Below are 21,503 nucleotides of genomic sequence, written 5' to 3' on the forward strand. Positions count from 1 at the left end.
GCTCCTATTAATCACTTGTACCTGATAAAGGCCGTGATTAAAACTCACTGAATGAAACCCTTTTTAAACGCTGCCTGATCAGAAAGTATAATAATCCTCGCAAAGAACGGTGCAGCATTAAGGACAAATCTAGCATATAAAGTTCTTTTTTTATTAATTTTATAACTGTTTCTTTAATGTTAAATGTTTTCAGATGTTTTCTTGAAATAAGTATTTTTTAAACCTTTTCAAATTACTGGAAAAAACAACTGTTCTTTGAATAAAAGACATATATCTCTTACTTCTCTTTTTAGTGTCTTTTTTAGCTCTTAACATCATTCTGAACTGGAAGCTACACCAGTCGACACAAGGACAAGTCAACATTTTTCACGTTGATCAAACATATATGCAGATTTAGAAATCGCCTTTTTCTGTAAGTCGACTTACAGATGGCGTCTCTATTCTCACCCCCACCTACAGCTGTGATTGGCTCGGTTGTTTTTTCTGAGAGCTCTGCCCAGCAATTCAGAGGATAGAGCGAAACTGTACTGATATGGTGCTTGAAGGCAAAGCCTTGAATACGGTAGCTTTAAAATGTTGAAAGCTGGACTCAAATTCACCGAAACATGTCCACAAATCAGCAGCGATATCCTAAACAGGGACACAGGTATTACCACTTGAAGTGCAAACAGCTGCATACATAATAAATGCCATTTCCGTGAGTTAGCTGAACTTGAAATTGAAAACTTGCCTGCTGTCTGGTTGTCATAGCAGACATTGTGTCTAAACAATCTGCTTTCTCTTGCTTTGTAAAAATATAACTGTTTGTCTGCCAGAGAGTGCTGACAAGTTGATTTTTGACTTTTATCCCCAGCTCAATATTTATCTTGGACACAATTCATTGCTAAACAAATTCAAATTCTTACCATAAATGTTCACGTTATGTGTCATGGATAGAAGATATATATAAAATCCCAAATAAATCACTAGAGGTTTTTTTGAAACTCTTTAAATATTGATATTGGCTTCAAGAAATATGCATGCTTGTTTGTATTTACATTTAGGGAACTTGTCAGGGATTATTCTGTCAAGGCTAAACAGTTTAAACCCATTCAGCAGAGAAAGTGTAAATTTAATGTCTGGCAGAAGATGCCTAGGGTCAAAGTTCAGAATGAGGGGCGCCTGGGTAGCTCACCTGGTAGAGCATGCGCCCCATGTACAAAGGCTCAGTCCTTGCCACAGCGGCCGAGGGTTGGAATCAGACCTGCAGCCCTTTCCTGTGTGTCTTCCCCCTCTCTCTGTCTCCTTTCATGTCTTAAGCTGTCCTATCAAATAAAGGCCTGAAAGGCCGAAAAAAAATAACTGTTCAGAAAAAGGTTAGAATGAAAAGAAGGAGGCAGAGTGCTGCAGGAGCTTGGTGTGCTTTATTAGCTACTGATTAAAGGTAGAGGGCCTAAATAATTGGAAGAAATAAAACACATATTTTACTAGTGGCCAGCCTTCAGTACAAATTGAAGACTGAGGCTTGTCTCTTACAACTCTTCACGAGTGGTTTCTATCATGGAGGAGACAGATGGTAACTGACTCCTTAGAGGTTTCATTACTGTAGTCATTTGTTTTTCTGTCCATAGGATTTCCATTAAAAGGCGTAATTGGAGCTATTTCAGCCCATTGTTTGGGCAGTACAACTCAGACAAAAAATGTTTTATATATATTAAATATTTTTGAAATATACAAAGGGCGTATTGTTAGTGAGTCTTGCTTTTCTAAGAGTGTCTTAGAACAGTTTAAACAATCTAAAATAGTTTGCAATTTATAGCATGTATAATCAGAAATATTTCATGTGTCATGTCATGATGCTTTTATCACATCCACAGGCAACAGGGGCAGCAGCATATGAATGATAACAGACGAGAATTACAACACAGATAAAATACAGTTACAGAGCTACAAGTAACTAAAAGCTACACATTACAAAAAGCCACATTTGTGATCACAGAAAGACAAATCAGTTTGCCCTGTGGATGTGTCACGCCCACTCTGTAGGGACGATGGGCGGGTTTTGTCTTTAAACTGCTTCAACGTAGTTGGCTGGCAACATGCCGGTCTTGCCGGTGCGCTGCACAGTACCATACATCCACCCCTCATCAATGGCCTGCACGTTAACGATGACGTCGCCATCCTTGAAGGACACCTCGTCGTTGTCAGCTGCACCGTAGTCATACATCGCACGCACAGTTTTCTGCAGAGAATAAAGAAAACATGTCAGTCAGAGTGAGTGTGTGTAAAGTATACAAGGGTGGTGTGAGAGCGCAAGTTTAAAGGATACGGTTGATGGTAAAATACAATATTGTTGGTGTCAACGAATCACATAAAAAGACCAAAACTACCAATGAATTGATCCTTCTAACATGTAGGAGCACCATACATGTATTAATTAGCGACTGAAAAACGTCTTTACACATGCACGACATGCACATAACTACATTGCCCAGTTTTCTAGGAAACTACTAAGCCTTTTTTTTTTAATTAAAGGGGCTGCACTCAAAATTCTGGACAAAAACAGCAGGCTGAGGTTGCCTCTACATGGCTCTCACGCTTCTGATCTGATCAGGGCCTTGAAGGACAAATCAAGCAATGATTTATTGTCCTCTTCTATCAATTTTATAAATTCTATTTCTTTAAGTAATACATGTTTCCAATTGAGAAAAAAATTATATATATATATATATATATATATATATATATATAATTTACAGTAATCTACAAAAGCACAAAAGCCATGCTTTACTGCCCTCTCTGGTGGAAAGTTTCAAGCCTGTTTTACCCCTAAACACGTGAACATCACTGATGGATGTGGTTAGGTTTGGTCAGTAGTGTGCTTTGCAGCACCTGTGATGACATGCAACAGTAATGGCACGTTGTCCTGGAGTTCACCAGACATCACTACAGAAAGTTGAGCAGATAAACCACTGGAGGTCAGGAAACCAAGATATTTAGGGGCTTGTTTCTACTCTTTAAAGGGGCGCTTTTTGCTTGCAGGTTTCTCTATAGAGCCCCCCCTACAGCTTTCCTCTTTCTCTGTTCCTCCGACAATGCTTTCCTAGCTTTCTGCTTCTTTTTTTAACGACAGAGTGAAAAACTCCATTGCTAACTTGTTCTTTTTACTAGTTGGTTCTTGAATGGGGCATGTAGGCAGTGCCGTGAAGCAATTCGTTACATCGCTAGACCTGAAATCATGTGATACTTCCTGATGCTGAGAATGGCGGCTTGCCAACCCAATGTTGCAAGCGTGGTTTTTCCACTCACAGGCACTAGGGGGAAGCGAGACGACCACCATTCAACCCGAAAAAAGTCATATAACCATTCCAATGACTCCAAAGTTGTTCAGTTAAGGTCAATTAAAAACTGCATAGCTCCCCTTTAAGCATTCACGTTGGGTTTGTGCAGTGTGTATATAGGGAATCAGTGTTAGTTACCCCGGTGGTAGAGGGGTGTGAGGGTACGGAGGAGACGGTGGTCTGCTGGGTGGCCACTGATGATGACCTCTGCTGGAGCTCCACAGTCTTAGCATGCTGGTAACCTGCAGATGTTAAGATAATAAAGGAAACCACAGAAATAGCAAATAGTCTTCTTAAAATTGATACAATAACACTGCAGTGTTTAGATACTAAACTCCACATACTTAAACTGTGGTGTTTGGTAAAATACTTTTGAAATGCCAATATAATGCATCATATAATATTATACAGTATATGTTGAAGTTTGTTATGGTGATTCTAGATCATTTACCGGTAGACGAGGCCATGAAGCCGTTGCTGTAGAGGGACATGTGGTGGTCGGGGTCCTGGGACACCTCAGACTTCTCATCAGCCATGCCGCTCAAGGCGCTGGTGGAGCGGGAGTGCTCCTTGCTACGACGCTGAGCTTGCACTGATGGAAACAGCGTCACAGGTAAGATAAATATAGTTCTATATAATATATATAAGTATAAATAAATAAATATAAATAATCGTACAAATATTCTACATCCTAGTGTGCTATTAAAAGGTGTATTAATTAATTGTTATATAGGGAGTTAAAACTTTACTTTAATATTTTAGACTATGTCAAGGTAACTGATAATATACATAAATTAATTTGTATTAATTTAACAGTATATTGTCTTATAATCCTATAATAATATATATTTATACAAAACATAACTAAAATGATATCTCCTTCTTTTGACCTATGCAGTGAGTCTTTTGAGCTTCCCATCTCACCTGACATCATGTGCAGACTCCTGGACTGGATGTTGTCCTCAGCAGGGTCGTAGTCAAACACGGAGCCGGGGTTTGTGCGCCACACACGCAGATCTGAGGGCCCAAAGAGTCAAATACAGGATTAGTCCAGCAATTACTAATTTAAAGTAACCAATGTCAATCTGTGGCATAACATGTGTCTCAGTCTGTGTGTTAAATTCACCCCAGTTTGTGTCTCTCGTTTATTAACATTACATAGAGCTAAGTATCGGTTTTCCTAACAGATAAATCCAATACCTCCAAAGACCCTTTAAAAGATCATCAATGCTTCACCTTTCCAAAAAATGGAGGCTTAGCTCTGCAAACTGATTGAACTGAATTAGCCTTTATATTGAAAAATCAAATACCTGAGCCAATTTCTTCAGCACTTGGAATTTTCATCAAGTTATTTAAGAATGTATTCTACAAAGCCTTGAAAGCCTGTGATTGGGTCTTTTTTTCTTTACAGTTAAAATGTCTTTTACTAGCAGACACCAATAGCACCAAGACACACAACTAATGACTGTGTGCATTATTGTAACAGTACCAGTGGTGGTCTCCTGGTCATGTTCGATGGCACGTCTCCTCTCCATCTCCACCACACGCCTCTGGATGCCACGGTAGTTGATGTCGCTGAAGTCCTGGGTGTTCTTCTTCACGCGCTCTGTCACCGGGTCAGAGGTGGTGGGAGTGAAGCTGCCCTTGCTCTTCTCAAAGTCCTGGTGGTATCTCACCTGTTGAGAGACATACTCATACATTGCTGGTTTGGCGCTTTTCATGGGATTTGTTGACAAGAAAAATATATAACACCAGCCTTATCCTTCAAGTAGGCTCATGTGGGTGGTGATTGCACAGCGCACATGACACATGCCTTTGGTGTGGGAGATCTGGGTTTAATTCCCACTGCGATACATCAACCATAGACATGTAAGACACCAAAGACACCTAACCCCTAGTTGCGACATATAGTATATAGCAATTGTAAGTCGCTTTGGATAAAAGCGTCAGCTAAATGACGTGTAATGTAATGTGAAGTAGAGAAGTAGTAGAAAAGTAAACTATCTGCAGTAGAAAATGAACAAACAACCACAAAATCTTACTCCTGAAATGATGCGCTGGGTCTCCCTGACGCGCCTCATCTCAGGTGTGTCCAGAACAAAGGCAGCCTTGCCCTGGACCTGCTTACGGAAACTGTCAGAGTACAGCACCTGGTGGAAAGTGGGGGAACACACACTGAGCATCTGAAATGTTTCAATCATACAGTAGCGGTTAGCATCCACAGTCAGAGGGTGTGGCAAAGAGACGTAATGGTAAGAGGACACACATCTGCTGGCAGAACGAGCTGGGGTTACATTATTGGGATTTCAGACGAATGAATTAGAAGGGAGATTTTTTTTTTAGAGGTTTAAGTATTAAATGAAAACAAGATTAGGTCCCAATCTTCAGTGGGAACAAGGGTAACAGGGTAGAAAAGATGAAGTGGAGTAGTTACAACAACAGAAGAGGATAGTAGTGATGATGTGCACAGACACACCCGAGCTGGTAGTATTAAACACATTTAAAAAATAAAAAAATAAAAAGCTCAGTGGGAAGAATTAATACAACTAACTACAGCCGGGCGACAAGTCAGTTAGAAAAGGGTAAACATGGGGTAGAAGAAGAACACATTTTAAGTTTAATGTGTTCTTGTAGTTGTTCGGAAGGTACCGAGCTAATGTTTTCTTGGTTCCTTTTGACTCGCTCCATCTCTGGGGTAAACACCACAGGAGTTCCTTTGGCTGAACTGTCTTTATACAAAACCTACGGAACAGAAACACAGTGCCCCAAGGGGCCAATCAGACACTCCGAATCACACACAGACCACACACCTATAGGACTGGTTTCATAGACGTGGATTGACCTCACACTCTTCGTGTGAGTATACAAATAAAGCAGTTTTCAGGATATTTCCAAGATGAAATAATCTGAGAGAAGGAATTGCTTTGATGCGACATTTGTTGCTTTTGGTCCAGATTTAGGCAGTGTCTGAGAAATTGGTCCTATAGAGTGACTCATCCTGGTAGCTCCTGTTGAACAGCCAGGATCTCTGTTGTGGAAACAAACATGTGGAAATCCAACACACTCCTAACGTCTCAGCAGATTTAGTTTGTCGTTAGCTGTGAAGTGGAATTCAATTTAGCAGCTTTGTGTGAAAAAAACAGGCTGTGGGTTAGAAAATACTGCATAATTGGGGGGTATCACAGGCCAAAGAGGAAGGGTTTCATTCAGCTTAAGGGGTTGATGGTTGAAGATTATCGATGGTGTAAGAGAAGAAAAAATAAATGAAAATGGCGTGGATGAAAATGAAGGGTCAAAGTGATGATGAAAGCAGGGCTGGAGCTCAGGAAACTGCAGGCTGTGCCTTGGATGAAGATGGATGAAGATGAGCATGAGGTGATGGGAGTGTGACATGACAGCAGTAGCAAACAGGCTTATGATGGGCACTACTGATGAGCTCTACAATCCACTCTCAACAGTTAGGAGCACACGTGGTTGGGTTGTGTTCTGCTACCGAGCTGATGTGCTTCTGGGTTTGTTTGACCCGCTTCACCTCAGGGAGGTCCGATATAGCTGTGCCTCGACCCAGAGAGTCCTTGTATTTTATCTACCCAACAGACAGTTTGAGTTTCAGGGAGAGAAAGTAGAGGGAAAAGTAAAGAGCAGGTCAATTTGAGACAATTGCTGGAAGACAATAGACACAGGACAGCACACAAAAATCACAGCAGACATGAAACATGTAATTAAACACCAATTAAAAATGGAGAAGCAGGTTGTGATAGAGACACAGTGAGGTTTAGCTGACCCCACAAGGCTCATTGGTGTTATATCTGCGTGGTGGGTTTGATGTGACAAACAGTTGGAACATCAGAGGAGATGTTATGACAGTGTTTGAGGGAGATGAAGAGGTAGAGGGGCGGACGGATGCAGGGTCACTCTGTGGAGTACCGTGCTTATGTTGTGCTGATTGCGTTTCACTCTCTCCATCTCTGGGGTTTCTGACACTGACGTGCCTTGTTCAACTCCTGCTTTGTATTGAATCTTTGAATGAGACAACACAAAAAAGTCAAATATACACACACTCACAGGCAGGAAATCTAAGAATAATTTATAATGGGAAAAAAACAAAAGGGAGGGAAATTATGTTTTTGAAGAAAAGTGAATTTAAAATCAAGTCGTGAACAAAGTCTGGTAAAAAAAAGGAGTGATTCATGAAACTTAGTTAAGATGGAGGGGAAACCAATACTAAAGGTAGTTTTTTTTTTAAAGACTTTTAAACTCGTAGGAGAGGTCAGAAGATGTTTTGGGAAATGGTTTTAAGAGGATTAGGATCACTGCAGTCTTTTTCCTCTACCAAGCTGATATTCTTCTGGGATTCTTGGACCCGCTTCACCTCAGGGAGATCTGGTATGGATGTGCCTTGACCCACAGCATCTTTGTACTGAATCTGCCCATTGCATAAATAACAGAGACACAGAGTAAGATAGGGACAAACAAAAGCACAGTATGTACTGTGTTATAGCTGTGTGGTGGGTTAAATGTGACAGGAATAACAATTATGGCATCAAAACGAGGGGTGAAGGCTCAGGAGAATTCTTGACAGTGGTTGAGGGGCAGACGGAGGTAAATTAAAGACGAGCAACGGAAAAAACAGGGTGACTCTGTGGAGTACCGTGCTTATGTTGTGCTGATTGCGTTTAACTCTCTCCATCTCTGGGGTCTCTGACACTGACGTGCCTTGTCCCACGCCTGCCTTGTATTGAATCTTTGAATGAGACAACACAAAAAATCAAATATCGTGGTAACACATTTAAAGGCAATTTATGAAGGAAGGAAATGCCAAATCATAAGAAATAAAAAATAAGGGAAATTATGTTTTTGTGAAAATGTGAATTTAAAATCAAGTCATGAACAAAGTCGGGTAAAAAAAGGAGTAATTCATGAAACTTAGTTAAGATGGAGGGGAAACCAATACTAAAAGGTAATTTTTTTTTTTTAGCCTTTTAGACTCGTAGGAGAGGTCAGAAGATGTTTTGGGAAATGGTTTTAAGAGGATTTGGATCACTGCAGTCTTTTTCCTCTACCAAGCTGATATTCTTCTGGGATTCTCGGACCCGCTTCACCTCAGGGAGATCTGGTATGGATGTGCCTTGACCCACAGCATCTTTGTACTGAATCTGCCCATTGCATAAATTACAGAGACACAGAGTAAGATAGGGACAAACAAAAGCACAGTATGTACTGTGTTATAGCTGTGTGGTGGGTTAAATGTGACAGGAATAACAATTCTGGCAGCTAAACGAGGGGTGAAGGCTCAGGAGAATTCTTGACAGTGGTTGAGGGGCAGACGGAGGTAAATTAAAGAAGAGCAACGGAAAAAACAGGGTGACTCTGGAGTACCGTGCTTATGTTGTGCTGATTGCGTTTAACTCTCTCCATCTCTGGGGTCTCTGACACTGACGTGCCTTGTCCCACGCCTGCCTTGTATTGAATCTTTGAATGAGACAACACAAAAAATCAAATATCGTGGTAACACATTTAAAGGCAATTTATGAAGGAAGGAAATGTCTAATCATAAGAAATAAAAAATAAGGGAAATTATGTTTTTGTGAAAATGTGAATTCAAAATCAAGTCATTAACCTGGTAAAGTCTGGTAAAAAGGAGTGATTCATGAGACGTAGTTAAGATGGAGGAAGGGAAACTAATATTAAAAACAGTTTTCTAAACTTTTATACTAGTAAAAGGGGTAAGTGGGTGTTTTGGGGAATGATTTTAAGAGGATAAGGATCACTGCAGTCTTTTTCCTCTACCAAGCTGATATTCTTCTGGGTTTCTCGGACTCGCTTCACCTCAGGGAGATCTGGTATGGATGTGCCTTGACCCACAGACTCCTTGTACTGAATCTGCCCATTGCATAAGTTACACAGAGTAAGACGGGGACAAACAAAAGCACAGTGTGTACACAGACATGTCTATCTGTTCATAACAACACACACTTTGGAACAACGACAGTTGCACGTTATTACTTCCACCAATTTTCACATAATTCAGGGGTAGTTGGGTATGTTGGCAATGGGTAGGGTTGTGTAATATGTCCATTTAGCTTTCAAAATAGATGACACTTCATTTAGTTTATTATTTCAAGGTGAAGATGCAATGAATTATCATAAGAAAGAAAATCCTAGAGAGCCCTCAGAGTCCCAGTATATGATGAATATGTTTGGGTATGTGAGTATGTGGACAGCCAACAATTGGAACTACATAATATGCTATGCTACAATAACAGTCTCCACTCTTTTGGCTGCAGGGATTTGTTCCCATTCAGCCACAAACGTTTTGGTAAGATGGGCCACTGATGTTGGAAGATAACATCTAGCTCGCAGGTGGCCTTCTATCAAATGTGTTGGATGGGGTTGAGGACAGGCTCTATGCGGGCCAGTCAAGTTCTTTCACACCAAACAGGGGGCGAAACTCTTCTACATTGGCTGTATGGCTTTGTGCACAAGGACACTGTCATTGTCATAAATACCATTGCATGCTATAGAATTAAGATTTCCATTATATGGAAATAAAGGGCTGAGCCCAAACAATGACAAGCAACCCCAAACCAAAAGTACACAAATACTGCACTTGGACAAGTGTGTCTACACACTTTTGGCCAATTAAAAGTAAAAGTATCACACCTACTGTATATCTTTTCACAAGTTAATATTAATGGCCTTTGGGGATCCATAACATTCTATAATTAGTAAAAAGTAAACTAGAAAAGTATCATAATAAGCATTAAAGAAATCTGTGTTGGAATGAAAATGGCATTTTGAAGAGATTAGATGTCAAGAAAGGCCTGGTTATATTACTGGTCACTAGATAAAGATGGAGTATGGAGGTTCAGTAGGAGATGAAGGAGGGCAGGGTTACTCTGTGGAGTACCGTGCTAATGTTCCGCTGATTGCGTTTAACTCTCTCCATCTCGGGGGTCTCGGGCATAGCTGTTCCTCCTCCCAAATCCTCTTTGTACTGAATCTTTACATGGATGAGGAATAAAATCAGCAACCAATGATTAGCTTGATTTCAACTCTTGGATAATGAGGACGAGATGCTTGATTTCATTTTTGCACCTTGTGAGCAAAATCTGAACAACAAAAAATCCCTGAATGACACAAACATAAATCTACATTTAAAGGCACACATGTTGTCTGGACACGTCCAAGTGTTTAACAACACACAAGCTCCGCACTAACAAGTTTACATTTTACACTATAGACAAAACTGTCAGTGGTTAGTTGCATGAATTAAAATGCTGCATATTCTACAAGGTTAAAAAAAATATCTGTTTGGTCCAAAGAAATGAGGGCTGCATATCAGGGATTATTAAAGAGAGGAAGTAATAAAAAAAAAAGAATTAAGAAAGAAGTAAGAAATGTAAGAAATATGTTATTAGAAATCATTAAGAAAAGATGTTTTGAGTAGATACCGAGCTGAAATTCTTTGTATTCTCTTTAACACGAAGCATTTCAGGAGTGTCCTTTATAGTAGACACTTTGCCCATTACGCTTTTATGGTCAATCTGGTATTGATGCTAAGGGGAGAAAAACAAAAGTGCAGTTAAAATGTTTCACAATGACAAAGAGGTAAAAAAGAAGAAAAGCACAAAGCAGAAACTAAAATGTACCTTATACCACCTTCACACCAATAACCAGGCTCGGACAAGGGTTATCTGACCCCTGTTCAACCCTTATTATAGCAACTCAAACCAAGGCAGTCTACACCGGTTGATCACTAATCACAAAAATCCCGATACGACTTGGGACACAACCCGGGAGCGATGCATGCCGATTACCTCACGTGCTTTACACGTCATGGTCAGTGAACAGCTGACATCACATACTCCAGTCCAGCCATACACCACCGGAACTAATGTTTTGTACTTGAATTCCTCATTGTGCATTACGCTCTTGATTACATTCTCAAGCACAAATAAATAACCATTAAACACTCAACACGTTAATTTTGAGGAGACAGGTGATCTTGTGAGTGTGGTCACGGGGGACTCTCCCTGGGATCCCTCACGGTCCTTGTGACCCCCCTTCTCCTCAACTTGTAGGCCTCAGCAGCAATTGTCATTTTCCCCCATTCCCCTCCCCAAGGTATGAATGTGTTTTAAATTGTTTTAAAATTATCTAAATAAAATGTGTTCTTTTTAAATTGATCCTTGTCTCTGGCTGATTGTATAGGTACCTGTGTGTCTTTAATTGTATCAATAACATTGCAATTAGGAGGTAAAATTATTCCCTGGGTGAAATTCCCAGGGTGGCGTTGTTGGTATTTTGGGGTCAGATTCCACCTAGACCACAATCTCCTCTGTTCTGTCCACTCTCGTGCTGCCACGATCTAGTGTCATTGTCCTCCTCAGGCTCCTCTTCATTTCATTCGCTGCAAGTGCGGCAGTAAACAAGGAAGTAGGCTACCCAATGATTTAGGACTATTTTAGGACGAGGGGAAAACATTTTTCTTTGTTTGCTTACATTAAATTATAGTTAGGCTTTGCTCTCGGCCTTCCGACTTGTTTTAAAAAAAGACAGAGAAAAAGAGAGTGATTTGCGCGAGCCAGCGGCCGCTCTGAACTGATAATTTTCATACGTTTAGGTTCCAACGCTTGATTTTCACTGGCAGCTTTTTTCCAACTGCATCTCACTACCCTTCTTCAATGTTGACTGGGGCAGAGCAGTGGACACGTGGGCACTTTTGCCACTGTCTTCGTTCATGTATTTTAGAGTCCATTTTAAAATCCTCTTGTTTACTTTCAAAGCTTTAAACGGTCTTGCCCCGTCTTATTTAACTCAGCTACTCAACCGCTACACTCCCTCCCGGTCACTCCGGTCGGCTGACCAGTTGCTCCTGGTCGTCCCCGGATCCAAGCGGAAGCTTAGAGGCGACGGGGCCTTTTCTGTTTGTGCTCCTAAGTTATGGAACGCCCTACCTTTGACCATTCGTCAGGCTTCCTCAATACCGATTTTTAAAACTCTTCTTAAAACTCACTTCTACACTTTGGCTTTCAACCCAAACTGAGACTTGATCCTATCTGTCTTTATATAGTGTTATTGGGTAGATCTTCACCCCCAGTTTATTATTTTTATGCTATTGTGACTGCTATTTTTATCTTGGTTTATGTTTGCTGCCTTCATGTACAGCACTTTGTTCAGCTACTGCTGATGTGAAAGCGCTTTATAAATAAAGTGATGATGATGATGATGATGATGATACTGCTGTTCTTATAGTGATTGAATTGAACCGCTCGGCTCTGCGTTTATTGAAGCTGCCAGCGTAAAGCATAGTTTGTTTTTTAAGGTGTGTGGCGACCTATGACGACTATGCCATGTATTACTTACAGTGCTGAAGTTCTTCTGGTTCTCACGGACTCTCTGCATCTCTGGAGTGTCCAGGACCGGTACATAGTGAGACATGGTCCTTTCGGCCTCCTCCTTGTACTTTTTCTGTTGGACAAAATCCCAGACAACAGGAATTTTTAATTAAAATAGACCTAAACGAGTTTTATACACTATTCCAGAAGCCCTCAGTTAATTGTTTTGAGATGTCTTTAGATGCACAACCTAGAAGGGGATACATTTTAAATGAAACTTTTTGAAGATTGGTTCAATTCGATAATCTACCTGGCTGATGATGTTCTTCATCTGCTGAGCATGGATGATGTCTGGGGTGTCGATGACACTTGTGTAGCTGGCCCTGTCCATCTCAGCGGTGTGCTTGTATTTAGACTAAGGAACAGGAAACATCAGTCAGCACAGATTCTGACTTTACTATAACTGCAACCAACAACACATACATAAATATATCATAGCTGCCCTATAAATTATTTATATATTTTCCACAATAGGATTCAGACCTGACTGAGGATGTCAGTAGCGTTCCTTGCCCTCATGAAGTCTGGGGTGTCTGTAGCCAAAGCCAACATCCCCTTGCCCTTGATCTCCTGCTCCAGGGACTTCTTGTACTCTCTCTGTAAATATTACAGATGGTAAAGTTGTACATAAAAGTACTGTATTTCACTATATTTCTACTTAGTCATATTTAGTGGGGCTGCAAAACCTAAAATGTCTAGGGAATGGTGAATAAAGAAGAGTTAGAAGAAATTAGGATTTTTTTTATAAATTAAAAAGTCAGTTGGACAGTAGATTGTGTGTTAAGGTCCACTCAAAACTGAAAAATACAGCAGCAGTTTAGGACAGAGTGTCAAAGAAAAAAAATCAACCTCAAAAGCACTCTGAGCATATCTAGGCAAACAAATTAACTAGATAAAAATAAACTAAAGTGTTGATGCTATCTTGACCACAACATTGAGCATGTTCATGTTCCTTTTGTATTGCAGAAGCTATAATGTAAAAAAGTGAAATGCAAACTAAAGTGAAAGAATGACATCTTGAAATGCAATATGGCATGTTTTCTCAAAAATTAAAATAAAACAAAATATGCTTAGAGTACATTTAAGGTGGACTTTTGTAATATTTATTATTAAAGAACACGAGTATAAAAGGAAATAGTGGGAATGTCAAATAGGGCACAGGTAAAGGTCAAAATAAGAACATTTATTGGAAATCAAAAGGAAGGAGAAGGTTGGAAATTAGTGATGTCATAAAGCAGGGACAAAAGTAAGAGTCAAACCCAGCAGTCGCCCTTTTAGTGTGATGATAAAGCTTAGTTAAGGGGATAGGATTCAGCAGATGATGCACAAAGAGCGGGATTGTGGGAAGGAACTCGGTTGAGAGCGTGATGCTGTTTCCATCACCTCTCAGTCAGTCGTACCTCACACAGGATATGAGTAGCATTCCTTGCTCTCAAAAGCTCCGGAGTTTCCTCCATTATAGTTATCCCTTTACCCTTCACTCCCTCCTCTAGATCCCTCCTGTACTCTTTCTACAGGATGGAAGAAGAACAGAGAGACTGCAAGAAGGGCACACAGGCAGGCCAGGCCAAGACATACAGACAGACAGTACAGTAGGCAAGCTTTGCTGCTTGCCCTTTGAGCTCAAAGTCACCAAAACTCCCCAAAAAAAGAAACTTAAGCAGTGACAGATTCAGAGTTTAGGCTTACTACGTTCTTATAAAACAGTGAACACTGTTACAATCAATGCACATTTTCACAGAGAGAATGGAGACATTGGTGACTTTGGCAAGAATCCTGATATAAGACAATGTGAACCACATTAATCATTTAATCAGAAACAAAAAACAACATGACAATTTAAATCAGCGTTTCACCTTATTGATTGCTATGCTATTCATGCATGCAGACCTTTTAAAATAAAGCTGTTAGTAGTTTCCTGATTGTAAAATTAGGAGTTCAGAATGTCAAAGGACATAAACATAAATACAAACAAACAAACAAACAATACTAACGGCTATAAAATCACACTATGGATAGAGAGAACGGAGATAGATAAATGTTGCATTATTAAGAGTTTAGGGCGGTGTACTGAATCATGCAAACAAACTACAACTGAATGAGAGGACTTACAGTTCAAGAAAAAAAGAAAGCACTCGTGGAATTAAAATTGATAAAGTGTTGAAAAGGAAGGGGGACCGTGGTTGTGATATAGTCTTCTTAGTATGATTATAAAAGGATAGGTGTTGGTAAATAGGGGAGGTTGTCAGGGATAAGTTATCCTTTAGTTACCTCACTGGCTATTTTGGTGGCGTGTCTGACATGTATCATGGCAGGGGTGACCTCCAAGCCTGAGAGGTTCTTTCCCCTCATGTTCTCCTCAAAGTCCTTCCTATAGTCTTTCTATTGTCCGCAAAGATAAGACAGGGGACAGACACAGCTCAAATAAGCACATGCAAGCAGCACAGGTTCAAAATGCAGTTACCCCATCCTGGTTTGCACCATTCTCCTTAAAATGACACCAATTTCCGCATTTGTGGTCTTTAATTGTAAGTACTTGTGCATGTGTATGAGTGCATTTGTGCTGTGGAAGAGTTGTTTATTGTGAGAACACAGTTTTCCACCAATATAATTAAACTAAATCTATTAAAAGGTGCTCTAAGCAATACTGGTGACGTTACTTCTTGTTGATGTTCAAAGTAATTTCAAACAAAACGAGACCAGCTTGCCCCTCCTTCCTCCTCATCTCGTCCCTTCCCCCTCCCCTCTGTGTTTCCGCGCACTAACCCCCACACCCAATCCCAAATCCTTCTTGTCGGTTATTGGCTGGAACACTACTTGTGTATGCATCGTGGTGCAGGTGGGCACAGCTTGTTTTTGTTGCTGTTTGTAGAGCCTGGGCTGTCTACAGAGATCGCTTTTTTTTTTACAGCGTTTTCAGGGGACAGGCAGCTCGCAGATAGAGAGGAGATGTATGTAACAACAACTGTTTTAGCCTAAAACACGTGTGACATCGCTTAAAGCACCTTTAACAGATTATAATTAAACACTGTAAAAAGCTCCATTGAAATGTTCACAGACTGAGACAAACCTGCTTTACCTTTGCCATTCCTGCATTATGAAAGCAAGATTAAGCAATCTGAACTAACATACACAGTAGTAGGCAACAACAATACATAAGGCGTTGGGTAAGTTTAATCTTAACACATTTTACCCTGCCTTATCCAGGTTTATGGTCTAAGCATAGCTAGTTAAGAGTAAAAAATGGTAAGGACTAACAGTAAGAGTGACAATTTGTCAATAAAAAATTACAAATTACAAGATGCTGTAATTAATCAGCACCAAAACACAGTCTTGATTTAATAAATTATTAAAGGCACTGTAAAAATTTTTTCCCAAACTTCAGAAACATTCTGTAAAATATAAACGATAGCTGGGCATCAAACAAGCTGAAACGTATCAATTTATAACAAGTCATTACAATACGGGTTAATATACACAGTGGCAGACACTGGAGAGTATTTAGACTGGGAGAAGCTTGTAATGGTAAATGTATTGCATTTGTAGCTATTAACAAAATAGAGGACAGACGGATATTTACCTGGCTTTGCATATGCTGGGCCTCCTTAGCAGACACATATGTGGGTGTCTCGAAGTCCAGCATGGCCTTGCCCTTCTCCTTCTCATACTTCTCCTTGTACTTCACCTGAACAGCACACACACAAGTAATGTCAAAGGTTCTCAAGTGACAGTTTGAAAAATATTATGCAGGCAACATTATACACAGGTTTCCATTCCTTCTAGTACGCTAGGAAAATCGAATAGAAAACACTTAAGAGATGTTTGAGTTGCGTAATTCATTACAGCATGCATTAGGACTCCATTCATTTTTATATGATAGAAATAAAAAAATAATAGAAATGAAACATAAATATATCACCATGAATTTTCCCCTGGTGATTACTTACATTAAGACAATTTGTTGGTGTATTACAAGTTTTCTGAGATGTATGTTTCACTATGCAAATGATGTGTTATCTAATTAAATATGTGCTCATTTAAAACAAACAGAAATCCAAACATGGGATGAAGCCAAAATTCTTGTTTCATTTGTTTGACATATAAGAGTCAAAGGTCTTTAAAGAGGGAAAAATACTGTCAACAGCCATTTAAAAAAAATCTATTTATTGCCACAACTTTAGGCTAAAATGTTATATAAATCCAGCTATATGATATATGAACAACACCTCTGTGTCTTCAGGATATAGATAGGAATAAAATTACAATAATATATTATATACTTATAATAATAGCAAAATTGCACATCTCAAAATTGACCAGTGCATAAAAAAACAATGCTTTTGCCTGACGTGTCTGGCCTGTACATAAATAAGCCTATATTATTAAAAAATTAATGTAACACCGCACTCCTTTATGTACAGTAAATCAAGATATGAGGTGCAGAAATAGTTAACAGATCGGTTTTCCAAGAAAGTGGTTAACAGTTGAAACCCACAGCAGTTTTTTGGGTGGGTGGAGTGCTTGTTGAACCCCAGAGTCTGTATCACTTACATTGCTCTGAAGTTCAGAGGCCTCCTTGTGATGGAGCTGTTCTGGTGTGTCGGCAATCATATGGTAGTGACCCTTACTGTCCTCAAACTTCTTCTTGTAGCAGTACTATGGGGGAATTCCCAGTCAAGTAAGACAGCTCAGTACAGCAAACGTGAAAAAGAGCGTCTTTCTGGAGTTCACTCCCATCCATTATATAGTACAAAAAAATCTCATATTTAATGACAGAAACAAAAATAGTAACATTATCATTTGGATAAAAGCTTTTAGCGATGCCAAAAAATATATGACATGCTGGAAAAACAATACGTGGAAACTTTAAATAGTAGTTAAACATTGTCTGAAAGATGATCTAGAAACAAGCAGGGAGTTTTGTGTTAATTGATCATTAATGAGAATAGTTTTGTACAAACTACAGGAGGAAGAAAATCAAACTGAAAAAGTTAAGGAGTAGATATTATAGAAGGTGATGGTATGGGAAGGTCAAAGGAAGAGTCAAGGGTGAGAAGGGTAAGGATCACCACCAGATGAGGTCACAGAATAATGGATATTTGGATGATGGAGCTTAGTGCATGAATCCAGGAGATAGTCAATAATCTGCAGCATGTTGATTGTTAATGTGGTACGTGACAGAAACACTGAGTTCAGACACATTTCAATAAACCACAGAGGGCGCACTGAAATGTGACGGACTCCCAGCCGCTTCCTGGATATGAATGTGAGAAGGTTAAAGGCAGCTGATGTCTTACTTGGCTGGACAGTTTGCTGGTGCTCAGGTTGTGCTGCATGGACAACGACTCAGCCATGTCCGTCACAGGCTTATGGATCTTCTTCAGGTCACCCTTGTACTTCACCTGCACGTTGTGTTAGCAGAGACACTCATTTATAAATTAACATATCTCACAATGGTCAATCTTTGTAATTGATGTATGGCAGATTTATAATGGGTTATTATGATGGAGTTGGAAATGAAGTCTTGCTACTTGATAAAGGCTTGGTTGGTTTTCGTCTTACAGGGTTTATTAAAATGATGTGGAATGATGCGGGCCATGTGAGCACTTACCTCACTAGCCAGATCATTGGCATCCTTCAAAGTCTTGTAAATCTTACTGTCCTTGAGGTCATACTGTGGTCTCTTTCCTTTCATCTCCTTGTCAAACTTCTCCTTGTATTTCAACTAATGGGGGAGATATATGTGAGAGTTAGAGCAAGTGGTAAAAACCAGTGGAAGATCTACAGACTCCATCCCACTGGAAACACTTAAAGTACAACATAATGCTTTTTTAGTGTATAAAATGGATTCCTTATAGATAACATTATGCAAATGTTGTGTACTGTATGCTTCTCAATATTAAACAAATTCAGTTTGCATTCCTTGTTATTCAAGAAAAAACTTTGTATCCGATAAGATTTTTTCATTTTCTCATTTCCCCTTTTCACTCAGCAATCATAGGGTTAATTAGTCAGGGCAAGAGGGATTCTATGGGTGTGTTCACATCTGCAGTTTGCGGTTCCAGGCTTGAGAAGAAAGTCCTCTATTTAGTTTTTTATTCCAGGTTTTCAAAAAGTTTGTTCGGTTTTTTTTTTATCACAATCAACTCCAGATATGTAATAAAACAAACACGTGAAGAATCTTCTCAATCAAACCAAACATGTCAGCTGTGGAGACGCCCAAAGACTGAATATCTCGCATCCAGATGTATCCAGTCTGTACTTGGATGCAGATGATGTAGATTGCAGTTCACACTTGAATAAGTATTTCAGCATTCTGTGATTGACATAAACACAACATGGACTTCACATATATTAAAGTATATATGAAAGAACAGTACGACTGGGGTTGTATTTCAGAGGGACTCTGGATTGTTCTTCTAATCCGCAGATCATTCAGCTTTAGGGAGAAGGTGACAGGCAATTTCCTTAAACAGTGTCTTAGAAAAAAAACATGTGTAAATCCAGCAGTAATGATGAATAAATCTGCACTCTTACCTTAACACATTTGTAAACTTGTACCAACATAAGGAAGTCTACACTGACCTCTAGTGTTCAGACCAAAAACAAAGAAGCTTCACATAGTTAACTACTGGATAAACACATGTTTTAAAAATCCTTCCACACACTGACTGAGTGACTCGGAAGAAAAGAGGAAAATTCTAAAAATTGTGAACAAAATAAATAAATAAGTGTCTTTAACATACAGTATTAGTACCAGTGCAACAAATGCAGTAACGCAAGACTTGTCATTGAGCCTCAGCTTATCAGGGAACAAAAGACTGCAAAAGATACCCTGCAGTACAATCCAAAATCAACAAATTGGTCAGTCAAAAGGCCGATAAGTGAACAGATAGACAGAGGAGACAGACATGAAGTAGCAGCCCTTCAGTTTTAGGGCATGAACCTCCTTACATCACTAGTCATGGCACTCATTTTCTTAATGTGGCGCATCTGGAGGGTATCGTAGGAAGCTGCTCCATGGAGGGAGGGCTTGGCCTCCACCTACAAAGCGCAGTAAGATGGAGGGATGAGAACACACAGACCAGGACATTTTGGAAGAGGAAAGAGATGAGAAATAAGAAGAGTAAGGTATAGAAGGACAGAGGAAGAAAGAACAGTGTAAGAGGACAGGTTTGAGGATGGGGACATGTACAATGATATGAGCAGTTAAACATGTAAATGCATTATCATGGAATCACAACGACAAGACTAAGACATGGATTATAATGCAGGATGGCAGAGGAAACGCTATGGAAAGGCCGCTAGTTTTATTGTTAGAACTGCAGCTAAGCATCTACAACAGCAATACTATTATGCAAATATCAGCTAATGGAAGCAGATATGAAAATGACACCCTGACAGAAGAGTGTGATATGGCTTCCACTGATTGATTCCGGCCATCTTGTATGTTAAATTAGGGAAACATTTTTCTAGGAGATGGTGACTGCAGGGAACCAGTGGAAACACAGAATGACTGGCCCAGGACCGAGACGGACGGTAGATGTGGTTTGTTGTACCTGGCTGTTCAGCTTGGACACCTCAGTGGCCAGAGCAATGTCTGGGCGGTGGGCCAGAGAACCTCCACGGCTGGCCTCCTTACGGGCCTTGTCACGGTAGCCGATCTGAAAGAGACAAGACCAAACAAGAATCAGTGGACCCTGTACAAACTACAGTGGTGGTCTTAACTGTTTTTTTTGTTTCATCTCTGTTTCTAAGCCGTTATTGTTGCTGTGTTGTTTGTGCACTGTATGACATCATTATTCAATCAAACAGTGTTGATGTTACAACAGTTTTTCAATCATTTTCTCATGAACAATTAACGTATTTCTACCTTTGTGTGTACAGGTTTCAGTCTTTAAACTACAGGTTTTACGCATCTACAGTAGTTGCTGATTACCTCACTGATAAGTTTGGCAGCCTGGGTAGCCTTCTTTATGTCAGGACGGTCGATTACACTGGTGTAGTGTAGGTTGGCTTTGGCATCTTTCTTGTAGGCAACCTGTAGGGTTGTGAAGAAGTCAAGACAATTTTATTTATGTAGCCCATATAAAAAATCCCAAATTTGCTTCAGAGGGCTTTACAATCTGTATGGCATATGACACCCTCTGTCTTCAGATCCTTGCATTGGGTAAAGAAAAACTTGCCCCAAAAAATTGAAGAAACCTTAGAAAGAGCAACTGAGAAGGGACAAACGTGCAAATAATAAAACACTAATATAAACAATCCATCTGACAAAATTATACATGGAATGTGAACATATATGAAAAAGATGGATTCAAAAGAGAGGGTGTGAAACTTTCAACATGGAGATTGTAGGATGTAAATACAATCAATACAATGCTATTTTAGTACAATTGTGGAGATGACTCACATTGCTCTGATTCTTGGCTACTCCCATGGCATGCTGAACATCAGGTGGAACAACCATGTTGTTATATATTGACTTGCCCTTTTCCTTTTCAAACTTCGCTTTGTACAGTTTCTGTAAGGAGTGACGAGAATGTCAAAGGCCAACCACACAAAAACAGTCCAGGATTATGAAATGGCTGAGCTCATTTTGTAAAATAAATGTGAGACAGTTGTACCCCGCTAATAAGCTTGTTGATCTCCTTGCTGTGGGCAGTGTCACGCGTCTCAGACAAGGTGGTGAATGAGCCTGACTGCATTTCCTTCTTACTGGCCTGCTTGTATTTGCTCTGAGGAGGAACATAAGAATGCATAAAGAATAAGAAAATAATAA

At 39.8% G+C, this 21,503-nt stretch overlaps 1 protein-coding gene across 50 annotated transcripts in view; it reads right to left on the bottom strand.

Moving 5' to 3' along the window:
- Positions 1–1,381: 1,381 nt before the first annotated feature.
- neb (nebulin) overlaps positions 1,382–21,503 on the bottom strand; it is a 66,041-nt gene continuing 45,919 nt past the window's right edge. For 22 of the 50 annotated variants that reach the window (XM_032529408.1, XM_032529410.1, XM_032529424.1 and 19 more), the window contains 30 exons: positions 21,349–21,459; positions 21,135–21,245; positions 20,661–20,762; positions 20,281–20,385; positions 19,676–19,765; positions 18,333–18,446; positions 18,019–18,123; positions 17,273–17,377; positions 16,302–16,406; positions 14,993–15,103; positions 14,122–14,232; positions 13,205–13,318; positions 12,972–13,076; positions 12,690–12,794; positions 10,775–10,879; positions 10,231–10,323; positions 9,111–9,203; positions 8,700–8,792; positions 8,384–8,476; positions 7,972–8,064; positions 7,654–7,746; positions 7,248–7,340; positions 6,814–6,906; positions 5,970–6,062; positions 5,363–5,470; positions 4,810–4,996; positions 4,245–4,337; positions 3,772–3,912; positions 3,459–3,562; positions 1,382–2,221 (listed from right to left, as the gene is read on the bottom strand). In XM_032529408.1, the coding sequence (XP_032385299.1) occupies positions 2,048–2,221; positions 3,459–3,562; positions 3,772–3,912; positions 4,245–4,337; positions 4,810–4,996; positions 5,363–5,470; positions 5,970–6,062; positions 6,814–6,906; positions 7,248–7,340; positions 7,654–7,746; positions 7,972–8,064; positions 8,384–8,476; positions 8,700–8,792; positions 9,111–9,203; positions 10,231–10,323; positions 10,775–10,879; positions 12,690–12,794; positions 12,972–13,076; positions 13,205–13,318; positions 14,122–14,232; positions 14,993–15,103; positions 16,302–16,406; positions 17,273–17,377; positions 18,019–18,123; positions 18,333–18,446; positions 19,676–19,765; positions 20,281–20,385; positions 20,661–20,762; positions 21,135–21,245; positions 21,349–21,459 (3,243 nt within the window). In that variant the 3' untranslated portion in view covers positions 1,382–2,047. The remainder of the gene's footprint in view (positions 2,222–3,458; positions 3,563–3,771; positions 3,913–4,244; positions 4,338–4,809; positions 4,997–5,362; positions 5,471–5,969; positions 6,063–6,813; positions 6,907–7,247; positions 7,341–7,653; positions 7,747–7,971; positions 8,065–8,383; positions 8,477–8,699; positions 8,793–9,110; positions 9,204–10,230; positions 10,324–10,774; positions 10,880–12,689; positions 12,795–12,971; positions 13,077–13,204; positions 13,319–14,121; positions 14,233–14,992; positions 15,104–16,301; positions 16,407–17,272; positions 17,378–18,018; positions 18,124–18,332; positions 18,447–19,675; positions 19,766–20,280; positions 20,386–20,660; positions 20,763–21,134; positions 21,246–21,348; positions 21,460–21,503) is intronic. The other 28 variants (XM_032529411.1, XM_032529412.1, XM_032529416.1 and 25 more) reach the window with 27 other exon arrangements.

This window comes from Etheostoma spectabile, chromosome 11 (genome assembly GCF_008692095.1).
Source record: "Etheostoma spectabile isolate EspeVRDwgs_2016 chromosome 11, UIUC_Espe_1.0, whole genome shotgun sequence".
Lineage (NCBI taxonomy): Eukaryota > Metazoa > Chordata > Actinopteri > Perciformes > Percidae > Etheostoma > Etheostoma spectabile.